Source organism: Octopus bimaculoides, chromosome 13 (genome assembly GCF_001194135.2).
Source record: "Octopus bimaculoides isolate UCB-OBI-ISO-001 chromosome 13, ASM119413v2, whole genome shotgun sequence".
Taxonomy (NCBI): Eukaryota; Metazoa; Mollusca; class Cephalopoda; order Octopoda; family Octopodidae; genus Octopus; species Octopus bimaculoides.
In genome coordinates, this window is record NC_068993.1 from 732,013 (window position 1) to 757,852 (window position 25,840).

Consider the following 25,840-nt stretch of genomic DNA (forward strand, 5'->3'; position numbering starts at 1 on the left):
ATATATTTATACATAATTATATATGCATATGTGTATAGCTATGTATGTAATTATATATTCTATACAACACAAATTTCATTATCATTTTTACTCTTTCTCCTGGAGAAGAGTTTTTACCTGAACAATCCTGTGTTCTTCAATGACCCTTACTACAAAAGAAGTGTATATAAAGTTTAACATGTGTTCAATGCATTATTTATGTATGTATAATGTACCATGATATTATATGATACTAATTATTAACTATGGAAACGTAAAATCTCATACATACATACATACATATAAATATATGTATGTGTGTGTATATGTGTGTGTTTGTGTGTGTGCGTATGTGTGTATTTGTGTGTACGTGTGTACATATGTATGTATGTATATGTATACATGCATGTATGAGCTGTGACATCTGCTTTTTTGTTGAGGTAATCACATAAGTTGATGTAAATGTCTGTTGTATTTATATCCTCAGATGAAGAATAACAAGAGAATATTTACAAGGAAAGTAATCAAGCAATTACTAACGCTGTAGAAAATCCTGCTCATAAAAGGTCATTCTGGATTACCCTTCATTATTACCAATATAGTGCCATCTTGGAGAGATTTATTTATTTATTTATTGTTCCTTGTTGCATTGTTTTCAAAGTAATTGGCTAAAAGCCCTTCGGCCAGAAAATAGCAGATTTGGTGCGGTAACCTTCACCTTAGAGGGTATTGGGTGTATGTGTGTGTGTGTTTCTTTTCTTTTTTTGATGATGGGAAATACATATAAAATAGAGATTATATATATCAGTAGGAATTATATATATATATATATATATATATATATATATATATATACATACACACACACATATACATACATTATACATATATATATACACATATATACACACATACACATATACATACATACATATATATGTATATATACAAATATATATACATACACAATATATATGTATGCATGTATGTGTGAAGAGATGGATGGGTGGATGGATGTTAATCATGCTGAGTCGACTGGGATTACAATATTTGCCTTAACTACTTGTTCAACCTGGACAACCATACTTTTACATGTGCACACACACATACACATCTGAATGGACTTTGACATGCCATCTATATGGAAGAGAAAAATATGGAAGTCACCAAGTGTTACCATAAATCCGTTAGGTTCCATAGAATTTTGGTAACATTGGGAAACTTTTGGCAGCATGGTGTATTTGTTGTTGTTGTTAGTGGTGGTAGTATTTAACCCTTGGCCGCCCCTAATTCAACAAACCTATGAACAAAGTTACACCAGCTGTGCTGTTTTCCTGGCATAGTATATCTTGGACAACACTATCAATGTGCGAAGCCAAAGTGGAGACCTCTACAGAGTTACTTTGCCATCTTAAAACAGCAACTAAATCTCTCTCCAACCAGACCCCAATATCTTAAAAAAAGGGAACATTTATTAAAGAGGAATGTGAGGCAGGATCGCAGTTCGTCAACGTTGGTTGGTCATCTATTCTTCCATGAAACTAAAATGCCCCCCCCCCCATGATCATAGGTCTGCAGGATCAAATCTGAACAATACCATACAAGGTTGATCAATACCTTGTGAAGAGGCTTTGCAAACTGTACAGAAACCCATCTATACATGTGTGTGTGTGTGAGTGTGTGCTTTGGTGAAAGATAAAGAAATTGGAGAGGACATTGCTCGTAAACCAGCAAAACTATCTTGTGGTGTTTATTCCACCCATATTACACAGATAATCTCTTATCAGTCTTGTCGTTATCAATATAATGAATCAGTTATTGTTATGTGAAGAAAGTGAGAACCAATGACGCCCTTATTCACAAAACTCGATATAATAATAATAATAATAATAATAATAATAATAATAATAATAATAATAATAATGATGATGATGATAATGATGATGATGATGTTGATAATAATAACAAGCAACTAACTGATCCATGACAGTTCAGCACAATAGGATAATGGGTTAAATTGACCTTAACGAGGTTAGAAATATGAATCAGGGCGTGATGGTGCAAACCATATAAAGCAGTTCTGTTCTTGCCACTCCATTTACAATACAAGACTCTCCGTGAACGATAAGCTCTTCTTAATAGCTGGCAAAAGCGATTACTATATTGATAGCTTCACAGAAATTGGTATTCCATCATCCATTACAGCTGATCCTAAGCCATTAATTCTGAATTTCAGAAATATTACACAGGAAATATGCAACATTGAGGGAGAGAGGATGGCACTAATTATTGAGCGGAGAGGAGAGATTGTTTGTGAAAAACTGATCAGATGGGGATATAAAAATTCTTTATTGAATGCATAGAAAATATTGGAATAAAGGAAATACTTAGAAAATTATACTACTTGAAGTTGGCAAGAACAGATGTCTCAGAGTAGAAATGGATTTCAAGCAAAGGAAAAAGAGAATAACAGGAAAGAAGAAGCTGAAGAATGGAGCCAGAAAATTGAACAGGAAGTTGAACATTACCAAAGACTGTTTAATAGAAGAATGATGAGAGAAATGGACAGAAAAGTCAATGTATGGGATGTGGATCAGAAACTAACAACTGCAAATAGAATTCCTCTGCAACTTCAAAAATGGATAGTATTTTTGAAGAATTTCTCAAATAATTGATGGAATTTTATTGGAATAAATCAAGACATGACTGAATTAATCCAATGGTTAGGTTTGGAATTGCTACCCTTTAAGAATGAAGTAGATACAGATTCTTTATAAATTGTTGGTATATTTTATAGAGATGCATCTCATAGAAAAATGCTAAATCATCTGGGAATCCCTTTCATTAATTACAATTTTAAAAGACATTTCTGTTGGCAACAGGTAACATTTGTTTTATCTCTCAGCTTCAATATGAAGGTACATGGCTTCGTTGTTCGGTTATTTTGCTCATAATTGTAAGGTGATGAGTTCACTCTCAAGTGGCACATTGTATCCTTGAGCAAGACACTTTATTCCATATTGTTCCAGTCCACTCAACTAGAAACAGTGAATCATACCTGTAATTCAAAGGGTCATCTTTGTCAACAACATTCTGTGTCATGCTGAATCTCCCTGAGAACTACTTTAAGAGTGAATGTATCTGTGGAGTACTCAACCACTTGCATGTTAATCTCACAAGCAGGCTGTTCTGTTGATCAGATCAACTGGAACACTTGTTGTTGTTTGCCAGTTAATTTCTCAGTTTGTTATCATTGTTGTTGTTGTTATTTTAGCCCCAGGCCAATCCTGATGCAGCAGACAAATGATGACAGGAAAATTTACAGGGTAACTAGGATCACATTATGCACTTTGTCATATTTTAAGGTGGCAGGTTGAAGGATATGATCAAATGCATTCCAGCCATGACCATCACACCTCTATATGTATTAATGATTACATTGTTGGATGAGTCCAATATTATAAAGAGAGAAAAGTGTAATTTGAAGGATACTTGACAACTGTTTTTAACAGATCAACTAAACACGTTACTGTGTTACAATGAGATGTAACTGTATGTTACTCTGTAATTTATCTGTGTTACATCACATTGAAACACACTGAATTACAGTGTGGTATAACTGTGTTACAATGAGATGTAACTGCATGTAACAGTGTGATGTTATTCTGTTACAGTGAGATGTAGCTTTGCGTTACATCACACTGCAATAAACTGCATTATAGCTACATGTAACTGAGTTGAAAGTTCTTTTTGTATTTAATGGGGATGATATAAATAGAGCAGCCAGTGGTGGTGGGCATGATGGATTGATGGAAGGGTAAAATATTGGAGGAGACGTTTTGTGGTATTTGTTGTGACTGCTTGCATTCCAAGCTGAAATTCCACCTCATTTCACCAACCTCCTTGTGGAGAGAAATAAGGGTTTGGGACTCAGGTAACAGTGTTGGACTGGCCATGTTAGACAGAGTGATGGGTTAATCCAATTGACATCTCTGCTTTCTTTTCCTTCTGTGTCTGCACAATCTTGGGGCTTCTGCAACGGTCCTGACAAAGGCCTTTGATACTCTGATAAACAAGAAAAAAAAAAAAAGAAATTATTATGTTTTTATTTTTCTGAAACCTTGTACGTTCACAGATTTGTTATGACTGATTAATGATGTAAATATTACAACATGCTTTTTCTATAATTATGATGCATGGAACAAAATGCTTGACTTTGAAATATATATCTAAATAAAAAAGCACTGGATAAGAACAGACACAATATTGGCTTTAAGAAACAAAGAAACAAACTTCAACCATTTTCATACATATGTATGAGACGTTATATGCAAACTAACAGGTCATATTCTCAGTATGTTGTAACATTTAAGCCATATAAATCAAAATTCACACTATAAATATGATAATGGGACTACTTCCAGGACAGATATTGATCTGTCTGAAATTATTCTAGAAAACTAAGCAGCAAAGGCAGATTGTGTTTTAGTTAAGAGAAACTGCAATTCAAGTCAATTGTTTATGTTTTATAAGAACTTCAACAAATACTGGACAAATTTTCATGGTTTTTGTCAAGAAATATTCATTGGGTCAACATTTTTACTTTGACATTTGGCTGACTTAATCTTTACGAGTCAGCCTGGTTAGATGAAAATTGAGTCAAAGCTTGTCACATGGACTGTAATTGTAATCAAAAGGTCCAGCTGTGTCACACTGTGTCACTCTGACTCTACCTGAAAGTTACATTTAGTGTCCATGTGTCTCTGGAATAATCAACCAATTTTAATGCTAATTCTGTGAGTAATTCTGAAATTCTTCAAATGTACTTCATGGAATTATTTCTTTTACTTAGAACATAAATATTTTATATTGTCAACATTTTAACAATAACATAATATTTATGTATTCTACATTAGTATGATTGTACATTCTTTGCTAAAACAAGTACCATTTAGTGTGTGTGTGTGTGTGTGTGTGTGTATAAGGGTGAGTGGACAAATGAAAGAAAGAGGCACTCAACACATTTAATAGGAGTTACATATGTTTATATAATTTAGAACAGTTTGATTCGGCTCCGTGCAACTGAAGCTTTTGTTGGCTCATCACAGGAACCGAACACATCGGGTTCAGCCTGATGTGTTTGGTTCCTGTGACGAGCATACAGAACCTCAAGTTGCATTGGGCCAAATCAAATTGTTTTAAATTATATATACGTGCCACTGCACAGGTGCTACATAAAAGTGCCCATGTAGTGTCACATAAAAGTGCCTGTGTGGGCCCACATAAAAGCACTTGTGCCAATGGCACATAAAAGCACCCAGTCCACACTCTCGGAGTGGTTGGCATTAGGAAGGGCATCCAGCCATAGAAACCCTGCCAAATCAGACTGAAGCCTGGTGCATCTCCCCAGCTTGCCAGCCCCTGGTCAAACCGTCCAACCCATACCAGCATGGACAATGGACGTTCAATGATGATGATGATGATGATGATTGTGTATGTGTGTTTAGAGATAAAACAGGGTAGTAGGCGGGTGGGCAGGGCAGGATGCTTCCTTTCTTTTCAGCTAACGTGGGTACTTCAACTTCATGGACCTTAGAGTACGCTTATTTTTTCAAATCTATTCCTATCACTATAGACTACACCACACACACACACACACTTTCATGTTTTCTTTAGGCTTAACTCTAATATTCAAAGCGAATAAACAGCTTCCTCGTTTTACAAAATATATAAATGATCTAAACTCTACAGATTGTAATGTGGATATCGCGTAAAGTAGTTTCCTTGGATTCAGAACGCGATTATAAACTTGTAAACTAGTTTGGCAATATTTTTTATTTATTTTTTACTTGTCTTTAATTAAGGCGTCACACACAAACACTCACACACACGCACGCACTGTATCTACAATTAACATCCACCTAATGTTTACACGGTTGATCTTAAATGATTTTATTCGATAGTCGTTCAGTGATATGGTGAAGAGACTCTCCCAGTGTCAGCATTACTTAATCATTCCCCTCCTCCCTCCTACAGGTCGTCATGATTTAGTTTTAAGAGGTAAAATAAGAAACACTATAGGTTTTGTGGATTAAAAACATGTAGAATTGGTAATTTAATATTTGAATTACGTTAGAAGTAGTTATTAATTCTCCTTATTTAGTTATGATAGAGAGAAAGAGAGAGACAAAAGCTGAAAACAATACATGACGTCTAGTGCGCGCAATCACCATGACAACGGCATCAAATAGCGCTAAGTGTAACCGGGGGAAAATATTAATCTAGTAAAAATTGTCATGTTCAATAAAATAGCCATAAATCGTTTGAAAGTGCCGCCCAATTTCGGAATGAAATGTTTAAAAAGATTTTTCTGTTAAACGAAGCTGTTTAAATTCATTGAAGAAAAATATTTTGTTGGACATTTTCGTTTTTTATTTGTTTTTCTGCAGTCACTGACTACGAACCGTTCGGCTATTTCCGGCAGTAACGTTATTGTTTCGAGTAGAAATGTTCGGAACTTGACAATTATTTTGTGTGTGAATGTTCTCGCCGCCCATTACAATCTCGAACGTTCGCTGTGCCAGCTTCCTGTTGTTGCAGTGTAGTGCGGTGGAGGCGGCGGCGGCTCACTTGGACAGATGCAGGAGGCCAACACATTCTCTTCTTACTTCAGTGGCAGCCAGTAGTCGCAGTTGGTTCACTGCACAACTTTCACATATTTCGAACCGTTTTACGGATCACTATTTCTATCGTTCTTTCGACTACAATTCTTTGGTGAGTAGCAGAGTGCTTGTTTTTTTTTTTCCGTCCTTCTTTTCCACCCCCACTCTCATTAACAGATTTTGGCGACAAACACGACACAGCAGCTTCGATAGATATATATTTATACAGACACACACACGTATATTTATATGTGTGTGTGTGTGTGTGTTATATAAAGGAATGAAATTGATTTCGTGCCAAGGTGGTAGTATTCGATGTTGTTGGCATGGTGCTGGTGCCCTCCTCTGTTGCATTGATGCACTGTTGCGCATTGTTCCAACCACGAATGGCCATCACTGGCTGAAAACACGACCACAGAGACACGGACAGTAAATAAAAGAGAGAAGACAATATTTATCAATATAAAACTAATTAAAACCTCAAATATAAAATGTTAGGAAATCTAGAAAGGAAAAAAAAAAAAGGAAAGTTGTAAGAGAAATCGTTTGATTTTTTTTTTTCCTTTTATTTTCCTAATGATTTCAGTCTTCGATAATTGATACATTCTAATTGTTTTATTTTTTTTGCTGTTTTTAATATCTATTTTTTAATTAATTAATTAGAAAGATATTGTAAGTTAACCTTTGGTGAAACTTCGAAGTCACTGCAACGTTTTTATTTGTTCTTCTGTCTTTAATATATGTTTTACCTTCCCACATAAAATGGTTTATATAACAATTTATATAAGGTTAATATTTAATTTTATTTATCTGACATTAATTTATATTTTATATAATATTAATATTTTAGTCATATATTTAACTCCTGTAACACCGTGGAAAATATTAAAAAGAAAAAAGAAGGAAGCTTTAATTTCTTCTGACACAATTGTTTCACCATGCTGTTTGGGTGTCAATAGATTTTCTTTAAGATTCCTTTTAATAAATTTCTCTGAAATTCTTTCAAGTCTCGGGAAACTTTCAGTCTTAATCGCCACGCTACGTCGTGTGAAAAGCACAATTAAAATCTAGGTCCATTGTTAATCACTGATATTTACATTTCATTTCCTGGCTTTTAATTAATGATTTCTTCCTCGTACACACATCCTTCCTAAATAAACTCCTACCTTTCTATGTTTCACCATTTCTACAGATGTTGGCATCGACTTTAATGTCAAAGTAAAGCCTTTCAGACACATTTTAATATTACTTCCAGTCGTTGATTCCTCAGATCTTTAATAGAAAGAAGCATTTGTCACTTTGTTATTTTCTCTCTTCTCTGGGTGAATCTTCTCTAGCAAAACAGACCAAATTCTTATACAACTGAATTGAAATGATGTCTGTAGAGAAACTGGTTGAAATATTGATCCTGTAAAGCTGTAGATATATATTATTTCACCTAAGCAAATAATAGAAATTCGTGTTATTTTTGATAATTTGGCGAAAATTAAACTGAACCTGAAAGGTAAGAGAAAATAACTGTTTTACACAAGAGTGAACATTTCGAGCCATAAACTGGTTTCCTATACGAAATGGTATTTATTGATCTTACAAGAATAACAAATAAGTGAAAAAAAGGGGGGAAAAAAGAAAGACCATCACCACCACCACCACCACCACAACAACCACCACCACAACAACAATAATAATAAAAAAATTACAAGTAAATGAACAGTGAAAGCTGTAGGAGCTGCTTTGGTTTGTGAATATTGGTTTTATTGTTGTTAGTGTCTTTATGATGGTTTTAATTTGTACTTGGTGTTATACCTTATCCAGCAATCGATACATACATATAGGTGTGCGGATATGTAGAAGTGTGTGTATATAATAGGTGTGTGAGTGTGTAAAGTGTGTCAATAAAAACACCAGATCTGTCTGATCAAACCACTTGCCTACCATTACTAAACGTATTTAGGTTTTATCAATTAAGAAATCACTTTTTCCTATTTACCATATTGAACATTATTTGGGAGAATTTTTTTTTTCTATTGTGCTTCTCTCTCTCTCTCTCTCTTACAACCCAAACCATAATATGTGTGTGTGTGTGTTTTTTTCTTGATTTACAGATAAAATAACTTTTCTAATCGCCATTTAATATTGTGACATAAAAAAACCCGAAAATGTTTTACTTTCAACAAATCAATTTTTATTGAAGAAAAAAAAAACACTTTTTATTTTTCTGTTTCCAACTTTTAATTTGTTTATATTTATTTTTAAATGTTTGTTTTTAAATTTTAAATTAATTGTGAATATATTTTTTAATTTGCAAGTCGTATTATTTTTTGCTATTATTTCGATGTTAATTCTATATTTGGTAAAAAGGAATCGAATGATTGCGAAGAGAAGTAATGGAAATTGATACCATTGCATGTTTAGTGATGATGCTTAGTGCTGCCTTTTGGCCAAAGTGTTAATATCTGGGTAGTGTAACCCAGATAATCTCTATAACCACCAGCATAATAACCACTGCCTCAAATACACTGGTCACTGCCCACCACCACAACTTCATTGATTCCTTCCACAATAATATAAACAAGTTTCTTGCAGTAGAATCATTCATAATTTTCTGGAGGAGGGAAACTCGCCATAAAAACAGCTTTTCGTAATTTTTTTCTGTGTGTATTTAAAATGAATTTTTATATTCAAACGACTAATTGTTGATAAGAAAAAAAAAATTATGAATTGAACAGGTAAAAGTAATATTAAAGAAATAGTGACAACTGTTTCGTTGAGTTTAATTAGGTTTATATTGGGTTGTCCAGAGAGTACTCTAAATTTAGTTCATCATCTCTAATTTATTCATTACACAAATACTAATTCCATTCACAACATATTTTGTTTCCAAAAATGACTTAAGCAATTTCATAGGAATTCGTTCCCCTCAAGTTTTTAACATCAAAGATTTTGTTAATAATTTGACCGCAATTGTTTTCGCAACCACCTGCTTCATCATCGTCATCATTATCATCATCGTCTACAGCTATTTGCCAAATGAACGAACATCAAATTTGTTCAATGGCCCATGCTGTGTGTGTGTGTGTGTGTGTGAAATTATTGCCTCTTTATTTAATAATTCCTCGAAAGAAACCTACAAAGCGTAGCTTTTATTCCTCGTCTCTCGATTCATTGGGAAAAATAAATATATTAATGTGTTTATTATATATTTTTAAAAGAGAATTTCCTTTGTTTTCTCCGTTCTTTCATTCAAAGAAACGATTTTAAATTCTGTAGAAAAAAAAAAGACCCTACAAATTTTGGCTGCATTCGACGAGCTTGTTGATTTTAAATATTTATTCAATGTTATTCTGCATTATGTACTTAGAAGCAGGGAAAGACGAACGGGTAGAGATTTGCTTGTATCTGGAAAATTAAAGAATGGAATTGCTATTTGTCGTATTAAAAAATACCTTTTAGTAATCCTAGAAAATAGATTTGAGAATATGGTTCAGCTATTTCGAAAGACTATTGCTGAAAATAGATTTGTTTTCTGCTCGCTGTAAATGATATTCTGGTGTCATTGCAGTCAAAAGACAACTGGCTTGATGTTTGAAGATGGAATAACTGTTCCAATTAGGCGAGCTTTTCAACTAAATAAGCTTTCTACTCGTTCTAAGACTACAGCCATGCAGCATCTCTTATAATTTAAATAATTTCGAGGAGCTATTGTAGAATTCAAGGTTAATTTAGTTGAATCAATTTATAAATTGGTGAAGAAGTGAATTGTCAGAATGAGGTATTGAAGTTTTATTGCTGCTGTATGTTTTCACACGTGATTGCTTTAAATGTTACCTGATTGGAAAGGAAAAATCTAGTTTGTGAACGGAAAACTAGAATTTCGGCTGACTTTAAATGGAAATACCAAAATATGTCATTTTTGCATTGAATTCTGATTTCAATTTCTTTGGCATCTTTAGAATTGAAACATATTTTTAAAAATTATAATTCTTACCTTTCTCTAACCTTACTTCTCTCTCATGTGGAGAAAAAGGATGGTGTGTTCTAGACTGGGCTGAGAAATTCATCCTCATCAATTGAATGGTTTAACAATTTTCAAAGGCAAAATTCTGCTAGATTGACTTTTGGTTGTTTACCTCTGGAAGAAACATAATTGGTATACAAGGATAATTGATTTAAAATTGTTTTGTTGGTTGTCTTTGAATTTCTGAGTAAATTTAGCAATTTTAATCCTCATCTTAAAAGATTTCTGTCTGAAACCAAAGCTATTGATGCAGAATGTGAAATCTCAGAAGTTTGAAGCTTTAAAAGTGTGTGTTTATAGTGTGTGTGTGTGTGTGCGATACTTTCTAGTTTAGCAAGTTTAATCAGGTTAGATTTGATGTAACTTTAAAATTTTGTCGATTGAATCTAATCCACCGCCCCCATGATTGTCTCTCTCTGCCTGAATGATTCTTCACCTCTCTATTACATACTTTCTCGGGGTTAACTACCATTTCCATTCCCTAAGTTTTACTAACATTATGAAGTACCATGTCTGATATTTGCTCATTTTCTCAAGACAATTCCTCAATTGTCAACACCTGATATTTCTACAAACTTCTACAGGTTTTTGTGAACAGCAGTTATTGGTTCATCTCCTTTTCAAACTGAATCCTGGCTTTAATCCAAGCTGTTTGGTTTGAGGCTATATGTCTACAGGATCTATTGATACAACAACTGGCAATGTTTGTTCATTCTGACTCTGCATTCAGTGACATTACACATTTTTACATCAATTACTTGCACCATTCATAAATTATTGATCTACCTTTATACCTGTTGAACTAAACATATTCTAATTACTAACGTGTTCTATGAGTTATTACTAGAATAGTTTATCAACTTGATTAACCTCATCTTCTGTACACCTGTCGTCACTGCTATTTTAATTAGTGTTAATTATTATCATTAACCAGTATATTTTAGTTGTGAGTCCCTGTTGTCAACCCTTGTACCCTGCACCCTTCCCTGTCCATTATGGCACAATGATGTAATTATATATTTGTGGGCAGGTACCTCACTTAACACAATATTTCCATAATGGTGTTCTTATTACACTTTTCTAATGTCAACCACTTTTAGTATTTATTCCCCATTAATTCAAATATCACTTTATTTACTCTTTCCCTGCATTATAACCTTTTTTTTTGGTCTCTTCTATATACACCTTCATTCAATCCCCATTAACAGAAGTGATAAAAATGCAAAGTTTCAATGACGGATATTCATTTGTTTCATCAACAAGTTTTTGCCATAAATTATCACATGAATGGCTGGGTATCTCTCAGGTCTACCCTTAACCGAATTCTCAGGTAGAATCAGTAGAACAAGGCTGGTCCTTTATATTACAGGTCTATCCCATCTGATGGGTTTTGCCACAATTTCCCTCTATTCACTCGTAAAACTTGGGTCAACCAGTGGCATGGATAAAAGGACCCCTAACCCCACCAGTTACCTTCTAGGATTAAACTTGGAGCCTAGTGATTGCAAAAGAAACTTCCTAACCATTTGGCTATGCTGTGTCCTCAGACCCATAGATTATACTTACCTTTGCAATCTATTATCTTTTACCTGTTTCAGTCATTGGAGTGTGGCCATGCTATGATGCCACCTTGAAGGGTCTTTGTCAAATTGACCCCAGTACTTTTCTCTTTTTAAGTCTGGTACTTATTCTATTGGTCTCTTTTACTGAGCCACTAAGTTACAGGGACATAAACAAACCAGGGTTGGTTTGTCAAGTGATGGGGTGGGGGTGGACAAAGACCAGTGGACCCATACAACAGGTTTCCTCACATTTTCTGTCAACCAAATTCATTCATGAGGAATTGGTCAGCTCAGGACTGTAGTAGCAGGTGTCCAAGGTGCCACTCATTGAGGCTGAACCCAGAAGCTCATGGTTGCAAAGTGAGATTGTTAACCACACAACCAGGCCTGCAGATGCAAAATTATGCAAAGGCAACAACTTCATAAATACCTTAACTCGACATTGTCTTTTTAATCTAATTAATCCCCACTTAATCTAAATTCTTAATCTTTCTACTTGCATGTAGCTGGTTAACTCCTTTATTCCAACCAAATTCTTTTTTTTTCTCCCAACAAATGGAACTAATGGTCTGGAGTCTTTCCATTTCTTTTTTTATCATTCGATAATCTTTTTCCTTGTCCTTTCTCTAATCTTATTGGTATCCTTCTTGCTATTTTTGTTCCTCTCTAAGTATTCCTGGTTTTATTTTATTGAAATTGAACATTGCAATTGGCGAATGACAGTGTCCTTGTAATTGGCAGATCTCAAGGCATAGGGGACTGTCTGAATCCAATGCAGAACAAATATCTCCAGCAATTTCATTTGAAGTCCACCAGTTTTCTAGTTTTCTCACAGATTTTCAAAGAGCATGGCTGTGTGTTTAAGAAGTATGTTTCCCAACCACATGATTTCAAGTTCAGTCTCACAACATGACACTTTGGCAAAGTGTCTCCTATAATCCTTGGGCCAGCCAGTCCCTTGTGAGTGGATTTGGTAGGTGGAAATTGAAAGAAGTCTGTTGTATACATGTATATATTTGTAACGTATATGTGTGCATGGGTGGGTGTGTGTGTCTTCACATCACATGTTAGATGCAAACAAGTGTCATTGTCATTGAAATGTTGTCGTTCACTTCCAATCTTTTTTTTTGTAAAGATGACCAACCATGGGAAAATATGAGCTTACTTGGAAACGGGTGAAGTTTGTGAGAGGAATGGCATCCAGCAATAGGAAATCTGCTTTGATAAATTTTGTCTGATTCGGGCAAGCATGGAAAAGTAGGCCTAAAAATGATGATGATGTGTGTGTGCGTTCAAAAATGTCTAAGGTGCAAATTGAAATAAGGAGTGAAAAACTGCAGTAAGGAAGACAGATTAACAGCTTCCACTTGACATTATTTCAATATTTTGGAGTTAAGACTCCATTTTCAAGAGAAATGGAGGCATGTTGCTGAGTTGGTGTCTTTTACTTAGATTCTAGTTTTGCTTCTTGATTTCAATTGTATTGATCACTTTGAAGATCACACAACTCAAACTACACACGTGTGTGTGTGTGTGGGTGTGTAAGCTCACAAAGCAGGAACAGAATGAAGATGTGTGCATTAATTTTTAATGTTTTCCTGAAGCACTTGCTGCAGGATTTTGTCTCTGAGAAAAAATTCTCTAGAGACATCAACTTCAAGTGTATAAAAACAACCCCATTGAGCCAAACTGCAAACAATGTTGGCAGACAACCAGACATGGTGTTTTAGTGTGATTTTTACCTTCTCAGTAATAGAAACTGCATTGGTCATCTGGAACTAGGCCAAAGCTTTGTTCATAACAAATATATATATATATATATATAAACACAGATGATGAGCTTCTTCCCAGTTTCCATTTACTGAATTCCACTGATACTCAAGGTTAGGGTTGAAGAATCACACCCAGCTGTTGTGCTGAGGAATTGAACCCAGAACCTTATGATTGACGAGTAAATGTGTTAACCACAGAGCCATGTAAAATATTTATGTACATTCCTTGCTGTTCTCTGCGGACAATGCTTCAATCTCAAACCAACTTCTTGTCATCTCTAATAACTTTTTAGTTTTTTTTTTGTTTTTAGCTCATTAAATATATTTGGTGCTATTTGAACCTTTGCAGATTTGCTGCTGTAGACAACACAACTGTCTCTTTTACAGATCCCCTTTTCTATTCATACACCTTACACCCTTATATCCTCCTCCATCCACACTCTCTGTAAAGTGCATCTCTCACCATATACCTCACCCCAATCCCACTTGTTAACTGTTTCAATAAATTCTTGTCCATTGATTTAACCATTAACTTTCTGTCACAATCCCCTCCCCCCACCCATCGTTATCACCATAATTAGTCTTCAAGTGATTGTGGCTAATTTATTAAAGAATAATTCTTATTTATTAAGCAAGCTTTATGTAATTCCTCCATAGAACCATCAAAACTGCCTGCCACTCCCTCGTCAGTCTTATCTTCTAATTCATTCTAATTAGGTCGACCACTTTTCATTTACTTTTTGGAGGGAGTGGGGTGGGGTGGGGATGAACACTTTGTCCTCTCTCTTTATCTCACCTTTTACCATTTCTGTCTCTATGTTCGTTAAATTGATGAGATAAAGAGTGGACAGGCGATGTTGTTACTCATTTAGGAGAAACATCTGACCCCTAATTGCATTTAACAGGGGCTTCATCTTTGAGGATCTCTCCTTATGTCATTTGTGGCTTTGTCAACAACTGGTGGAACCCTAAAATATTGTAAGCCATTGGAGAAAGGCAAGGCATGACATTTTTTAGGGCCTCAAAAACGGGAGAGAGGGGGAGAGGGGCAGTAGACCTGACTTGGGTGCTTGCAAGGATGTAAACCCTACTAAAGGTGCCTAGAGTGTGTTGAGGGATGATGTTAAACTGGTCCAAGGATTGTCTATCACCCAAGGAGGACACAGTGGGATTTGAACTCAAAATGCACAGGCTCAGAACAAACGTCCCTGAATAACCTGTCTGATACTCTACACCAATTCTGCCAACCCACAGTCCCATTGTTGGTTTTTTTTATTTGATTGACCCTCAAAGGATGTAGGTAGGATTTGAACTTAGAATGCAAGGGGCTGGAATAAATACTGCAAAGAATTATTTCATACACCACTCTAACAATTCTGTCAATTCTTGTGGGCACAAGGCCTGAAATTTTGAAGGGAAGGGATAAGTTGATTACATCAACTTCAGTGTTCCACTGGTAATTATTTCATTGACCCTCCCCCTCCTCAGTGGAATTTGAAGAAATGCTCCCAAGTATTTCGTCTGGTATGGCTAGGATTCTGCCAGCTCGTTACCTTAATGATAATAATAAGTTTCAAGTTTAGGGACAAGGTCAGTAATTGTTGAGGGGGAAAGGGTTAGTTGATTATTTTGACCCAGTATTTGACTCCTACTTTTTGTCTTAGTCAAAAATGAAAAGCAAAGTTGACCTTGGTAGGATTTGAACTCAAAATGTAATGAACCGGAAGAAATGCTCTGAAGCATTTTGTCTGATGCTCGAACGATTCTCTCTCTCTTTTTTTTTTTTCTTCCCTGAAGAAATTCACTCGTACGTCGGTTTATGTCTTCTACTTGGAAAAGAATAAAAATTGATTATCAGAAATCTGTTCCAAGTTGAAGAAATATTTTAGAAGTGTTAAATATGTCTAGCTGCATGTCAATTTAAGAGGAATTTTCTGCTTAGAGAATCAGAGAGTGGCACTGAATCACTTTTATTTATATTTTTAGAAACGCAGCAACATTAAGCTTGATTAACACTAAACTGAAAGACTATTTTTGAATGATTCAGTAGAGAAACCGATGCTGTAAGTATCTACTTTGAGAAGAGCTTCTGCCAATTTGTTTTGGTCTTCGACACACTTCACAAAGAAGTGCTCAAATGACCTAAAAATGAAAGGTTTAAGGGCCAAGCCAAGTGGCACTCATAATGTTTTGTACTCAGAAAATCTCTTGTATTTAAAAATTCTTCCAGAATTATTGAAGCAGTTTTGGCTTTGTTTTGCTCTGTTTCCTTGTACAAGCATTTAATGATATTGACAGAATATATTCTTACAAATTCTTTAATCTCATACAAAAAGTGTTTTCTTCTTTATTACTAATCATTTTTTTTTTATTAACAATATCTGATTTAGTTCTGGAATATTTTAAATAGTCTTTTTGTCAAATTTATTATGAACATAATAACATGTGGAGAGCAAATATTACAAGACATTTTCCGGACGTTCAAATGATTTTGCCAGTCTGTTGTCGTCATTATCATCATAGTGATAATAATAATAATAATGCCAGTGGTCCGACCCATGCCAGCATGGAAAACATGTTAAATGATGATGAATAATTGTAGTAACTGCTTTCAATTTAGGTACAAGGCCAGCAATTTCTGAGGAGAGGGGATTTGCCATTTACATCAATCTCAGTACTTGATTAATATTTTATTTCATCAACCCCAGAAGATGAGACACAAAATTGACATCAAAAGGATTTGAACTCAGAATGTAAAAAACCAGGAAAAATTACCATAAAGTATTTTTTTTTTCAATACACTAACAATTTTGTCAGTCCACAACACTGATGATAATAATAATAATAATATAGAAGGCATTAATTTTAGATTAGCTCTGAAGGTGTTTACTGCTGGATGTCTGATTTTTCTCTGCTGTATTACACTTGATCCAAGATCATCCGATGATAATCTATTAAAAGTATTTCCAGTTGTTGCAAGGCAGTCATTGAAAGAAGAACCTGCTTGGAAACCAGCTTGTCTTGTCTGTCAGTATTTAAATTGTACAGCTGAAGTATTTACTACAATATCCTTCTTTCCAATTAGTCATGACCATAGGGTTGTTTTATTGGTTCCATTAATCAATGATTCGTTCTATTATAATACAATTGCTTACCGATTCAATCATCATCATCATCAAAGTCCACTTCTCCAAGGGCTGGACAAGTTTTACAAAATTACCTTTGCTTTGCTTTGTCTGTATCGTTTACTAATGTAAAATATAATGAGTTTCCAGCTGCTGACTCGGCATCTCTGGAGATGCATAGCGTGCAGAAAGCATCGGACATAGAGAAATATCATAAAAGACACAGTCACCTTTCATTAACCACCTAGAAACAGTAACCAGAGCAAAATGGGGAAGCCATCTTCTACAGAAAGACCAATAAAGCTGGTATCTAGGAGACAAACAACAACAGGTACGATGCTGCATTCTGGTTTCGAGGCTATGCTATCGATGTAAACTAACAGGATACAACGTGTGATAAATATATTTATTGATAGAGAGACAAACAAGAATGATTTAATAGTTGCCTAACGAATAAATGAGGCAGGATTCTGTGTGATTACACAACCTGCGAAAGTAGCAACCAAAATGTCCTCAAATCACAATCCTATTGAAGTCCAAGTGTTTGGCCACAGCTCAACTGTATTTGATACATGGATATATTAGATGCTCCTCCATTTCTGCTGTTCAGGAAAAAAGAAAAAGAAAAGATTCTTAGTGCATTAAATCAGGTAAATAGAGGCTCAGCATTGCATTTAGGACTGGGGTGATTTTTTTCCTTTTTTTTTTTCTTGAAATATATTTTTGGGGGAAAAAAGTGCATCCCACATGCCATAGAATATGGTAGCTATGATCATGGTTCTTCTCAATCACGACTGACCTAGGGTTAAACAACAACTACTACAACACAGTTAAGTGAATGGAAATATCAAGGAAACATTTGGAACTGGAGGGTTAAATGTAGAAATGAGTAAACTGGAAACTAAAGTCCCTTTTTTTTTTTTATTGATATGCCACTCGGCCATATTAAGTTAATATGGCAATCCCTTAACTTCACATTATGGTCCATTAGTGTCTAGAATGGCAGTCTTGTTGAGTTATTCACTACCTACAAACAAGTATGGTTTGGTAACCTGTACCATGCTTTCACTAATTGTGTTCGGTGCCTGTGGAATCATGAGCAGACATAGTCACCCTCTCAAATCTCCCACTCTTTGACCTAGCAGCACATCAATGATGTTAAAATTGAAGAGAGACAGAGCTACACCAACATTCAGCTGAGTCAACTGAAGCAATGTGAAGTGCCTTTCCTAAGGACATAACATGCCACCTGGTTCAGGAATTGAACACATGACATTATGATTTTGAACTGAACACTCTTACCATCAAGCCACACCAGAAGCTTAACCCTGAAATGAATATAATCACAAGAATCCAATGCATTTTGGGGAAATGGCTTCAAAAAGCTGCTGACCATCTTCAGTTGGTTTGGGAATGAGGTTTCACATGGAACTGAATAGCCAAGAAACTCCTTAATCTGAAATTATCTGATGCCCTTCAGAAGCCTACTTGTCTCTCTGCAGAACCATTGCCTACAACTTGGAGCAGGCATTAAGATGAATTTGAAGTGTAAGTTCAATCCCTGAACATTCTGTTTCTAGGATCAGGGCTTCTTAAGATGAAAAGATTTTAGTCCTAAACCTTTGTTTCTGGATTTGTTCCTTGGGTGAGACCTTGTTAAGAAATGGTTCCCTCTGGTAGGATTCTTTTGTGACAGGGAATTGTTGATTAACAATATGTAGTTTTTTATCTTTTTGTATTTGACTGATTTCCTGAGCTTATCATATCTAGAACAACATCGTCAATGCTGTCAAGGTCAGTGATCAGTGATGTAATTAAAGCCATTACTTAGGCAGGCAGCCTACTGGAAAATACATGAATAATAATAATGTTCACTTGGATGCATTCTTAATGAATACCATTTCTGGTCTTCTTTTTTCCCCCCTCTTCCCCCCCCCCTCCAATATATGTTTAATGAATTATTGGAAACACTTTCAGTGTGAAAGTGTATAGCTTATTAATTACTTTTGTAATTACACAGCCAACGATGACGATAGAAACATTGCAATAACTACCTTTTTTCACGGGACATTTTCAGAAAATACCTCTGAATTTTCTCTCTGCAGTCTACTTACTCCAGTACAATATAATGTCACCACCACCATCACCCTGCCATGTTTTGTACCTAAAAACCAGTAATTTATCCTCCCCCACTTTTGACTTTGATGTTTTGTATTAAATTTCTTGCATTATATACACTATTTAACATTCTGTAGATCATCATCACCATCATCATCATTTTGATGTCCACTTTTCCATGTTTGTTTGGGTCGGGCAGAATTTATATAATGCGTGTTTATGAAGTTGGATAAATATTGTTGCTGTTTTAGCCCTGAGTCAGACTTTATCCAGCAGACAAACCTATGATCAAAAGCATTCTGTAGTGACCAGCCTGCTTTTTTATAAAACATCTGTTTTTTAGACAAAGTATCTAGGACCATGTTATCCTGTGTCCTTTCTTAAAATGTTAGGGTATGATTGGAAGGTGATTTAGCTGCTATAACCAGCAATTTGAATGGTCATATAGGAACTCTGTTGTTCATAAGGTTTTGTGGATGTGATTTTTATAAATACTGATGCTATAGAAAGATTTTTCTCCATAAACAGTTTACTGTTGCTTCAATTCTGGAATATTTTTTTTAACCCCAGGCCTGTGTTGGTCAGGCAAACCTACCAGTGACAATCCTATTTCCTATTCAGGCATAATATATCTAGGAGTGCATTATTTAATGTATCCACAATCTCTTGCCTGGTTTAACACCTTCAGTGTCTTTTGCGGGGTCCATTCTGTTTTATATATTAGGGTCAGGTATTTGGTTTGGCAGTACCCTCCTCCATTCAGTCTTGGACATCTTGGAAAGTGAAGAAGAAAAAAGGGTGTGATTTAGGGGAGATTTAGCTTCTATTTCTAGCAGCTCTCGTGTCCACTTAGAAATGGTTCCCATGTTGGCCGTTTCCATTGAACATTGGGAACCAGTTATGACCTTGAAAATTTTCTGTCAAAACACAATTTCACTTTGTTAAATACCTGTTATTTTCTTCAGCCTTAGATTTGTCTGCTTTACACCATCTCATCTGTTTGCAGACCCACCATCCTCACATTCATTTCTTCCCATATTCTTTGCTCTTCTTCACCCATTATATCATCAATTGATAGTACCTGATACAGTACTTATTGACTGTCCATCCCAGAGAAGTCGTCTCTCTTCCATTCATACTTTAACCCTATCTCAGTTGGTGCTCCATACAATATTACACTTCCAAAAGATCACTCTTCTTATTTTACAAATATTTCCCATTTAATGCCTGTGTCTTCTGCAATACTTCCATGATGACCTTGTGAGTGAATTTGGTAAATGGAAACTAAAAGAAGCTTTGTGTGTGTATGTGTGTTTTTCCTTGTTTTGGCATCACGTGATAGTTGTAAACTGTCATTCAAGCAATATCATTCATTTCCTATCTTTCATGAAAATGTCTGGTCAAAGGGAAAATCTTACCTGGAACCTAGTGAAGGTTGATGACAAGAAGGGCATCCAGCCGTACAAAAACCTGCCTGGTGGAATTTACCTGACTCATGCAAGCATATGAAAGTGGATATTGAAATAATGACTTCAAATCTTCCCTGTCATGTGATATCCACACACACACACACACACGCACGCACGCACGCACGCACGCACGCACGCACGCACGCACGCACGCACGCACGCACGCACGCACGCACGCACGCACGCACGCACGCACGCACAGAGGCCTTAAGATAGCAAAAACTGGCAGAATCTTTAGCACACTGGATAAAATGCTTAACAGCATTTCTTCCATTTTTATGTCTTGAGTTCAAATTGCACCAAGGTTGACTTTCATCTTTTTGGGGTTGGGGGAACGAGTACCTGTTGAGTATTGGTGTCGATGTAATCAACTAGTTCCCTCCCCCAAAATTTCCGGCCTTGCACCTATAGTGGGATATACACGGTGGGCTTCTTTCAGTTTCCATCTACCAAATCCAATGAAAAGGCCTCGGTAGGCCTTTCGACACTTGTATAGTAGAAGACACTTGTGCTTAGTGGCACACAGTGAGACTGAACTGGGAGCTATGTGGTTGGGAAACAGACATCTTACCACACAGCCACACCTCTGACTGTACATCTTTAATAAAGAGTTGTATTTTTTTTTTTCATTAAAAATTATTGAAAATCTGTATTCAATGTGAACACCCAGCCCCCTACTCAAATCTATTGATTAGCTGGGTTTGGACTTGTTGAGTTCATTAAGGCTGATTATTTGTGGTTTTAAGAAGGATTTTTATCGCTAAAGCATGAACTTCAATTGAGGAGAGAACTTGAAGAAAAAGTTGAGAAATTTTGGAGCTTTGCTAAAGTTCTGATCAAGTTTAGAGATAAATAAGGCCTTTTTGATGAAATCACCATTTGTTATACCCTGTTAATTAATATTGATTAATTATCGATCCCAGCAGTGCCACCTTTACCGTTCAGCTTTTAGTAGAAGTGGATGTGTGAAGAAATACAGTTCTAGTCAAATATTGGGATTGATTTTAACTGAGACCCCACCCCAACAAAATTTTGTTTTTTGTTGGGGAGGATAATGTGTTTTGTGTAGATTCTCAGTTTGATTGTGATCCAGGTCAGTTTATATCTCATCTTTCCATGGGGTGATGAGTTAAATACTGCAGTTGATATATTTGACTGTTTCTTTACTCACCATCACCACTGCCGCTGCCACCACCACCACCACATACCTATGTTAGAAATCAATATTTAATATTGGTTTGGTTTTTGTTTTAGAAAGATATGCAAGCACCATTGTTGCAGCTACTACCATTCTTCACCAAACCTATCTGTAAGTCAGTTTTGATTCCCTGTTGGAACTGTCTCTCGGACATAAACAAATCCTTGGAGGAGGCAGCAATGTTATTTCCATTGCCGTTCTCTTTGAAATGAAATGCTTCAAGCTTCTACGCATGCATATGCACACATGGGCGTGTGTGTACATTTATATATGATTACACACACATTGCATATATAGCAATGATCATGATCTCTGTTATATTATACCTCTTCTCAGTTTTCAGTCCCCTATTCCACCCCCATCTACCCCAATGTTATATTTATACCATTTCAGCAAATCTTTTTCATTCAGTTTTCAATCTTTTTACTTTTTCTATTCCTTCTTTTATGACAATTGGTGCCACAGGCATAAAACTATCCACCACAACCATCTATATTACACTAAACTATGGTCATCCTTCACCCTGTACTTGTGTACTTTAAAGTTCATTGAGGATTTATTTTATTGTAATCTTATTTTAATAATTCTCATTTTACTTTTCTTACGATTCCACATTTTATTTTATAGATTCATTGGTATCTCTCCAGAATATAGGTAAGGAATCTTATTTTTACCATGAATAGGTGAAATGTTGATTTTAATAAATTCTTTAATTAACCACTAATATCATTGTAAGATAAATATTAGCATATTAAGGAAACTTTAGAAATGTGATAAAAATGAACTATTATTGTCAATATTCGGTGACATCATTTCCTTTCCAGGTGTAAACTGTGACATCATTTACTTTCCAGGTGTAAACTGTGACAGTTTTTACTGTTAAAGCTTCAAAATCCTTTCTTTGGTCTTTTCTTCTTTCTGAAGATTTTTGGTGGAGAGGAGAGAGGGAAGGAGTGTGTGTGAGTAGAAACTGGAAAACAAAAAAAGATATTTAAAGTATGAGGAGCTTCCATTTTCCCTCCTAAAATTTAATTTGGAACAAAATTGCTAATTAGAAATGAATATATTTGAATGTTGAATTTTTTTCAATTTTTTGTTTTTATCTTTTTTTTTTGTCCCCCTCCAATTCTCTTGTCTTCTGTACTTTGAAAATATGGAAAAAAGAATTAGAATTAGATATTATTTGTTGATGATGATGATACAGCTGTACCAAATACTTTACTGTAACAAAAACAAAAAAACAGTTATGTCACTGTAGCCTGCCAGATGGAATATTGAAGCTGAGTTTCAAGGGAAAAGTTTTCGATCTTTTTAGGAGGAAAAATTTCAAAGTGTAAACGAGATGTGGGATTTAGGTAAAATATGGTAACATTTCTAGAAAGTATTGTTTATTATGAGGTGTTCAATAGAATTTATAGTGTGAATCACACACACACATTGCAGAAGAATGTCAGACAATCACAGATGCAAGGGAGGTATTTATATGAAAAACTGCAGATATGATTTACATAATGGAAGCAGGTCTTGTCTTTACAGCTGTTTCAAATAACCAGTGAATGGTTGATAATTCAAGCAGATGCAATACTGAGGCAATATTAATCATAAACATAAAATCTAAGATAGTATCAACTAGCATGATTCTTGATGTCTGAATACTTTCATGTGTCAAATTCAAGATATTTTCTCCAGAAGATTAAGAGGATGTGCATCTCTATAGATATGTCTGCTGTGTTGTTTGGTTAGACTTGGTGTCATGATATCACCATTTAGCACCTATGTTCCCTGGCTTGAATGGTTTAACGAGATCTGATGGACCCAGTCTATATATGGTTTAGTTTCTCCTGTCATTATTGCCATCATATCTAGTGTTATTGTTTGGCTACATTGTCATTGAATATATAGATTTGATGTGGTTGTCATTACATATCTGTTTTCCTAAACCTACATAAATCAGGTGGATTTCACTTGTTCTGTTGCACTTGTTACTGTCTCCTGTTATTTCCTTGAAACATTAGTCTGTTGCTTCCTATGAACTCCTTGGTTTTTTTCTTCTACAGTTTCCTTCCACATGAATCACTTGACACTTCTTCACTGTCATCTTTCATCCTCTCTTGCATGTTACATCTGATTCCTCTTACAGTTTTTCTCTCTCGGCTATTTTGAATTCTGTTATTCCTGCACACTAAACATCGTTCATCCAGTGAAGCATGCTTACCTCCCAGTTGTCACACTTCTACCACATTCAAGGCTTGTGTTTCACTACCATGTAGCACTGCACTTTGTACACCTATATCATACAATCTGACCTTCATTTTGAGAGAGGTTAACAGCTTCCCCCAATTTTTTCACCATTACTTCTTGCTCTGGTTACTATGCTCTCAGAATGCCCACTTCTTCTCTTAATTTGGTCACCCAAGGAATGTTATATCCATCAACTGCTTCCAAGCATTTAGACACCTTTATTTTGCTGGTGTTCTCTTTGTTAACAACTCTTGTGTGTCTGCTCCATCTGGTGTCTTCCTTCTCTGCCTGCTACAGATCTCACCTTCTTTTCACTCTCCACAATTCACATTGACTGCACTTGTTGGAATTCTTACTTTTCTTCTCTTGTAGTTTGACCATGACCACATTCTGACTATAAAGTCCTGTCTTCTATTTTGTTTACCAAGTTTACTTTTAAGGGCTCTTGATCTTAGAATTTGCTTTGACATTTGGAATTTCTTGAATTCTATGGCACATTTAGCTGGCAGCTAAGTTATAGGTGTACAGGAGTTTCTGCCAATATTGAATTCCTCTCTTATAATCAGAGACCTCTAATAATAAACAAGAGGGGGATTAGATGGACAAGTACCACTTGTACTGGTTTACTCTCAGTTCAGAACTCCTTTAGTTGCCTCTCACCAGGAAGAGGGTATTGAGTGTACGTACTTTCTTTAGAATAGTTAAGGCAGTTTCATATTTCGTGAAGTATAAAGTTTTTGTGATTAAAATTGGTTGTCATTTTTCTGTTAATTATGTTTTAATTTGTTCAAAAGCTCTGTGTTAACATTCCTAGATTTTGTAAAATTCTAATTGAGGCACTGGAGTTGGCACAGAGGCAGAGAGAGTGCCACAATTGATTCTTGCTGGCATCTCAAGTTTTGATATTGAAGTTCAAATCACACCTAGTTCAATAATTCCTCTGTGATAAGAACCAGATGTGTGTCTTCAACATGTGATGCTGTCAGATGACAGGATGTCTGATACAGCAGCAGAGTTTGAAGGTGAATCATACTGTCAAAGCTGTTCTGTCTCACTTGGTTAATGCTGCAGTAAGCTGCAGTTATGGGAACCAAAATTCTTGTGTGAAATTATGATGATGATGGTGGTGGTGGTGGTGATGGTGGTTTACATAGATCTGGAATTTGATATTTTTCAAGGTGAAGAGAAACAGAAAGTTATGATGTTCCTGTCTTTTACTGGGACATTAGTAAGATGAGAGAAATGGGGATCAGATTTATGTAACAAAAAGATTCTCTGCAATCAATATTATTGCTAAAGTAATTTCTTATATAGATGTAAGGCTTCATATTTTTAGAGAATAGGAAGTTGTGATGTTCATGTCTTTCTTTTTTTTTTTTTTTTCACTGGGACATCGGTGATATGTGAGAGGATTCCAATTAGAAAGTGAAATTGTATCGTTAGCCTAATTCACTGAAAACTTATTCCTGCACTACACCACCCACTGTTTTGATAATGATGATGATGTTGTAAGATGAATTTCTTAAAAAATACTAAAGATTTCTTGTAGAATATTAAATAATTATCATCAAAGAGGAAAATAAGAGTAAGTAGAATTGTTCACTTGAAGAAAAACTGAAAAAAAATCTTCATTTATTTCTATTTGTAACGAACAATTTGAATTATGGTTTTAATTTCTATCTCGTTTCTGATTTTA

At 35.3% G+C, this 25,840-nt stretch overlaps 1 protein-coding gene across 6 annotated transcripts in view; it reads left to right on the plus strand.

Moving 5' to 3' along the window:
* Positions 1 to 6,475: 6,475 nt before the first annotated feature.
* LOC106871439 (neurocalcin homolog) overlaps positions 6,476 to 25,840 on the plus strand; it is a 41,586-nt gene continuing 22,221 nt past the window's right edge. For 2 of the 6 annotated variants that reach the window (XM_014917901.2, XM_014917905.2), the window contains exons 1-3: positions 6,613 to 6,753; positions 15,980 to 16,056; positions 22,531 to 22,557. Coding sequence is in view for 1 of the 6 variants with exons in the window: in XM_014917899.2 (XP_014773385.1) it covers positions 6,520 to 6,753 (234 nt within the window). In the remaining 5 variants the exon portion in view is untranslated. Of the gene's footprint in view, positions 6,754 to 15,979; positions 16,057 to 22,530; positions 22,558 to 25,840 lie in introns of all 6 variants that reach the window. The other 4 variants (XM_014917900.2, XM_014917902.2, XM_014917899.2 and 1 more) reach the window with 3 other exon arrangements.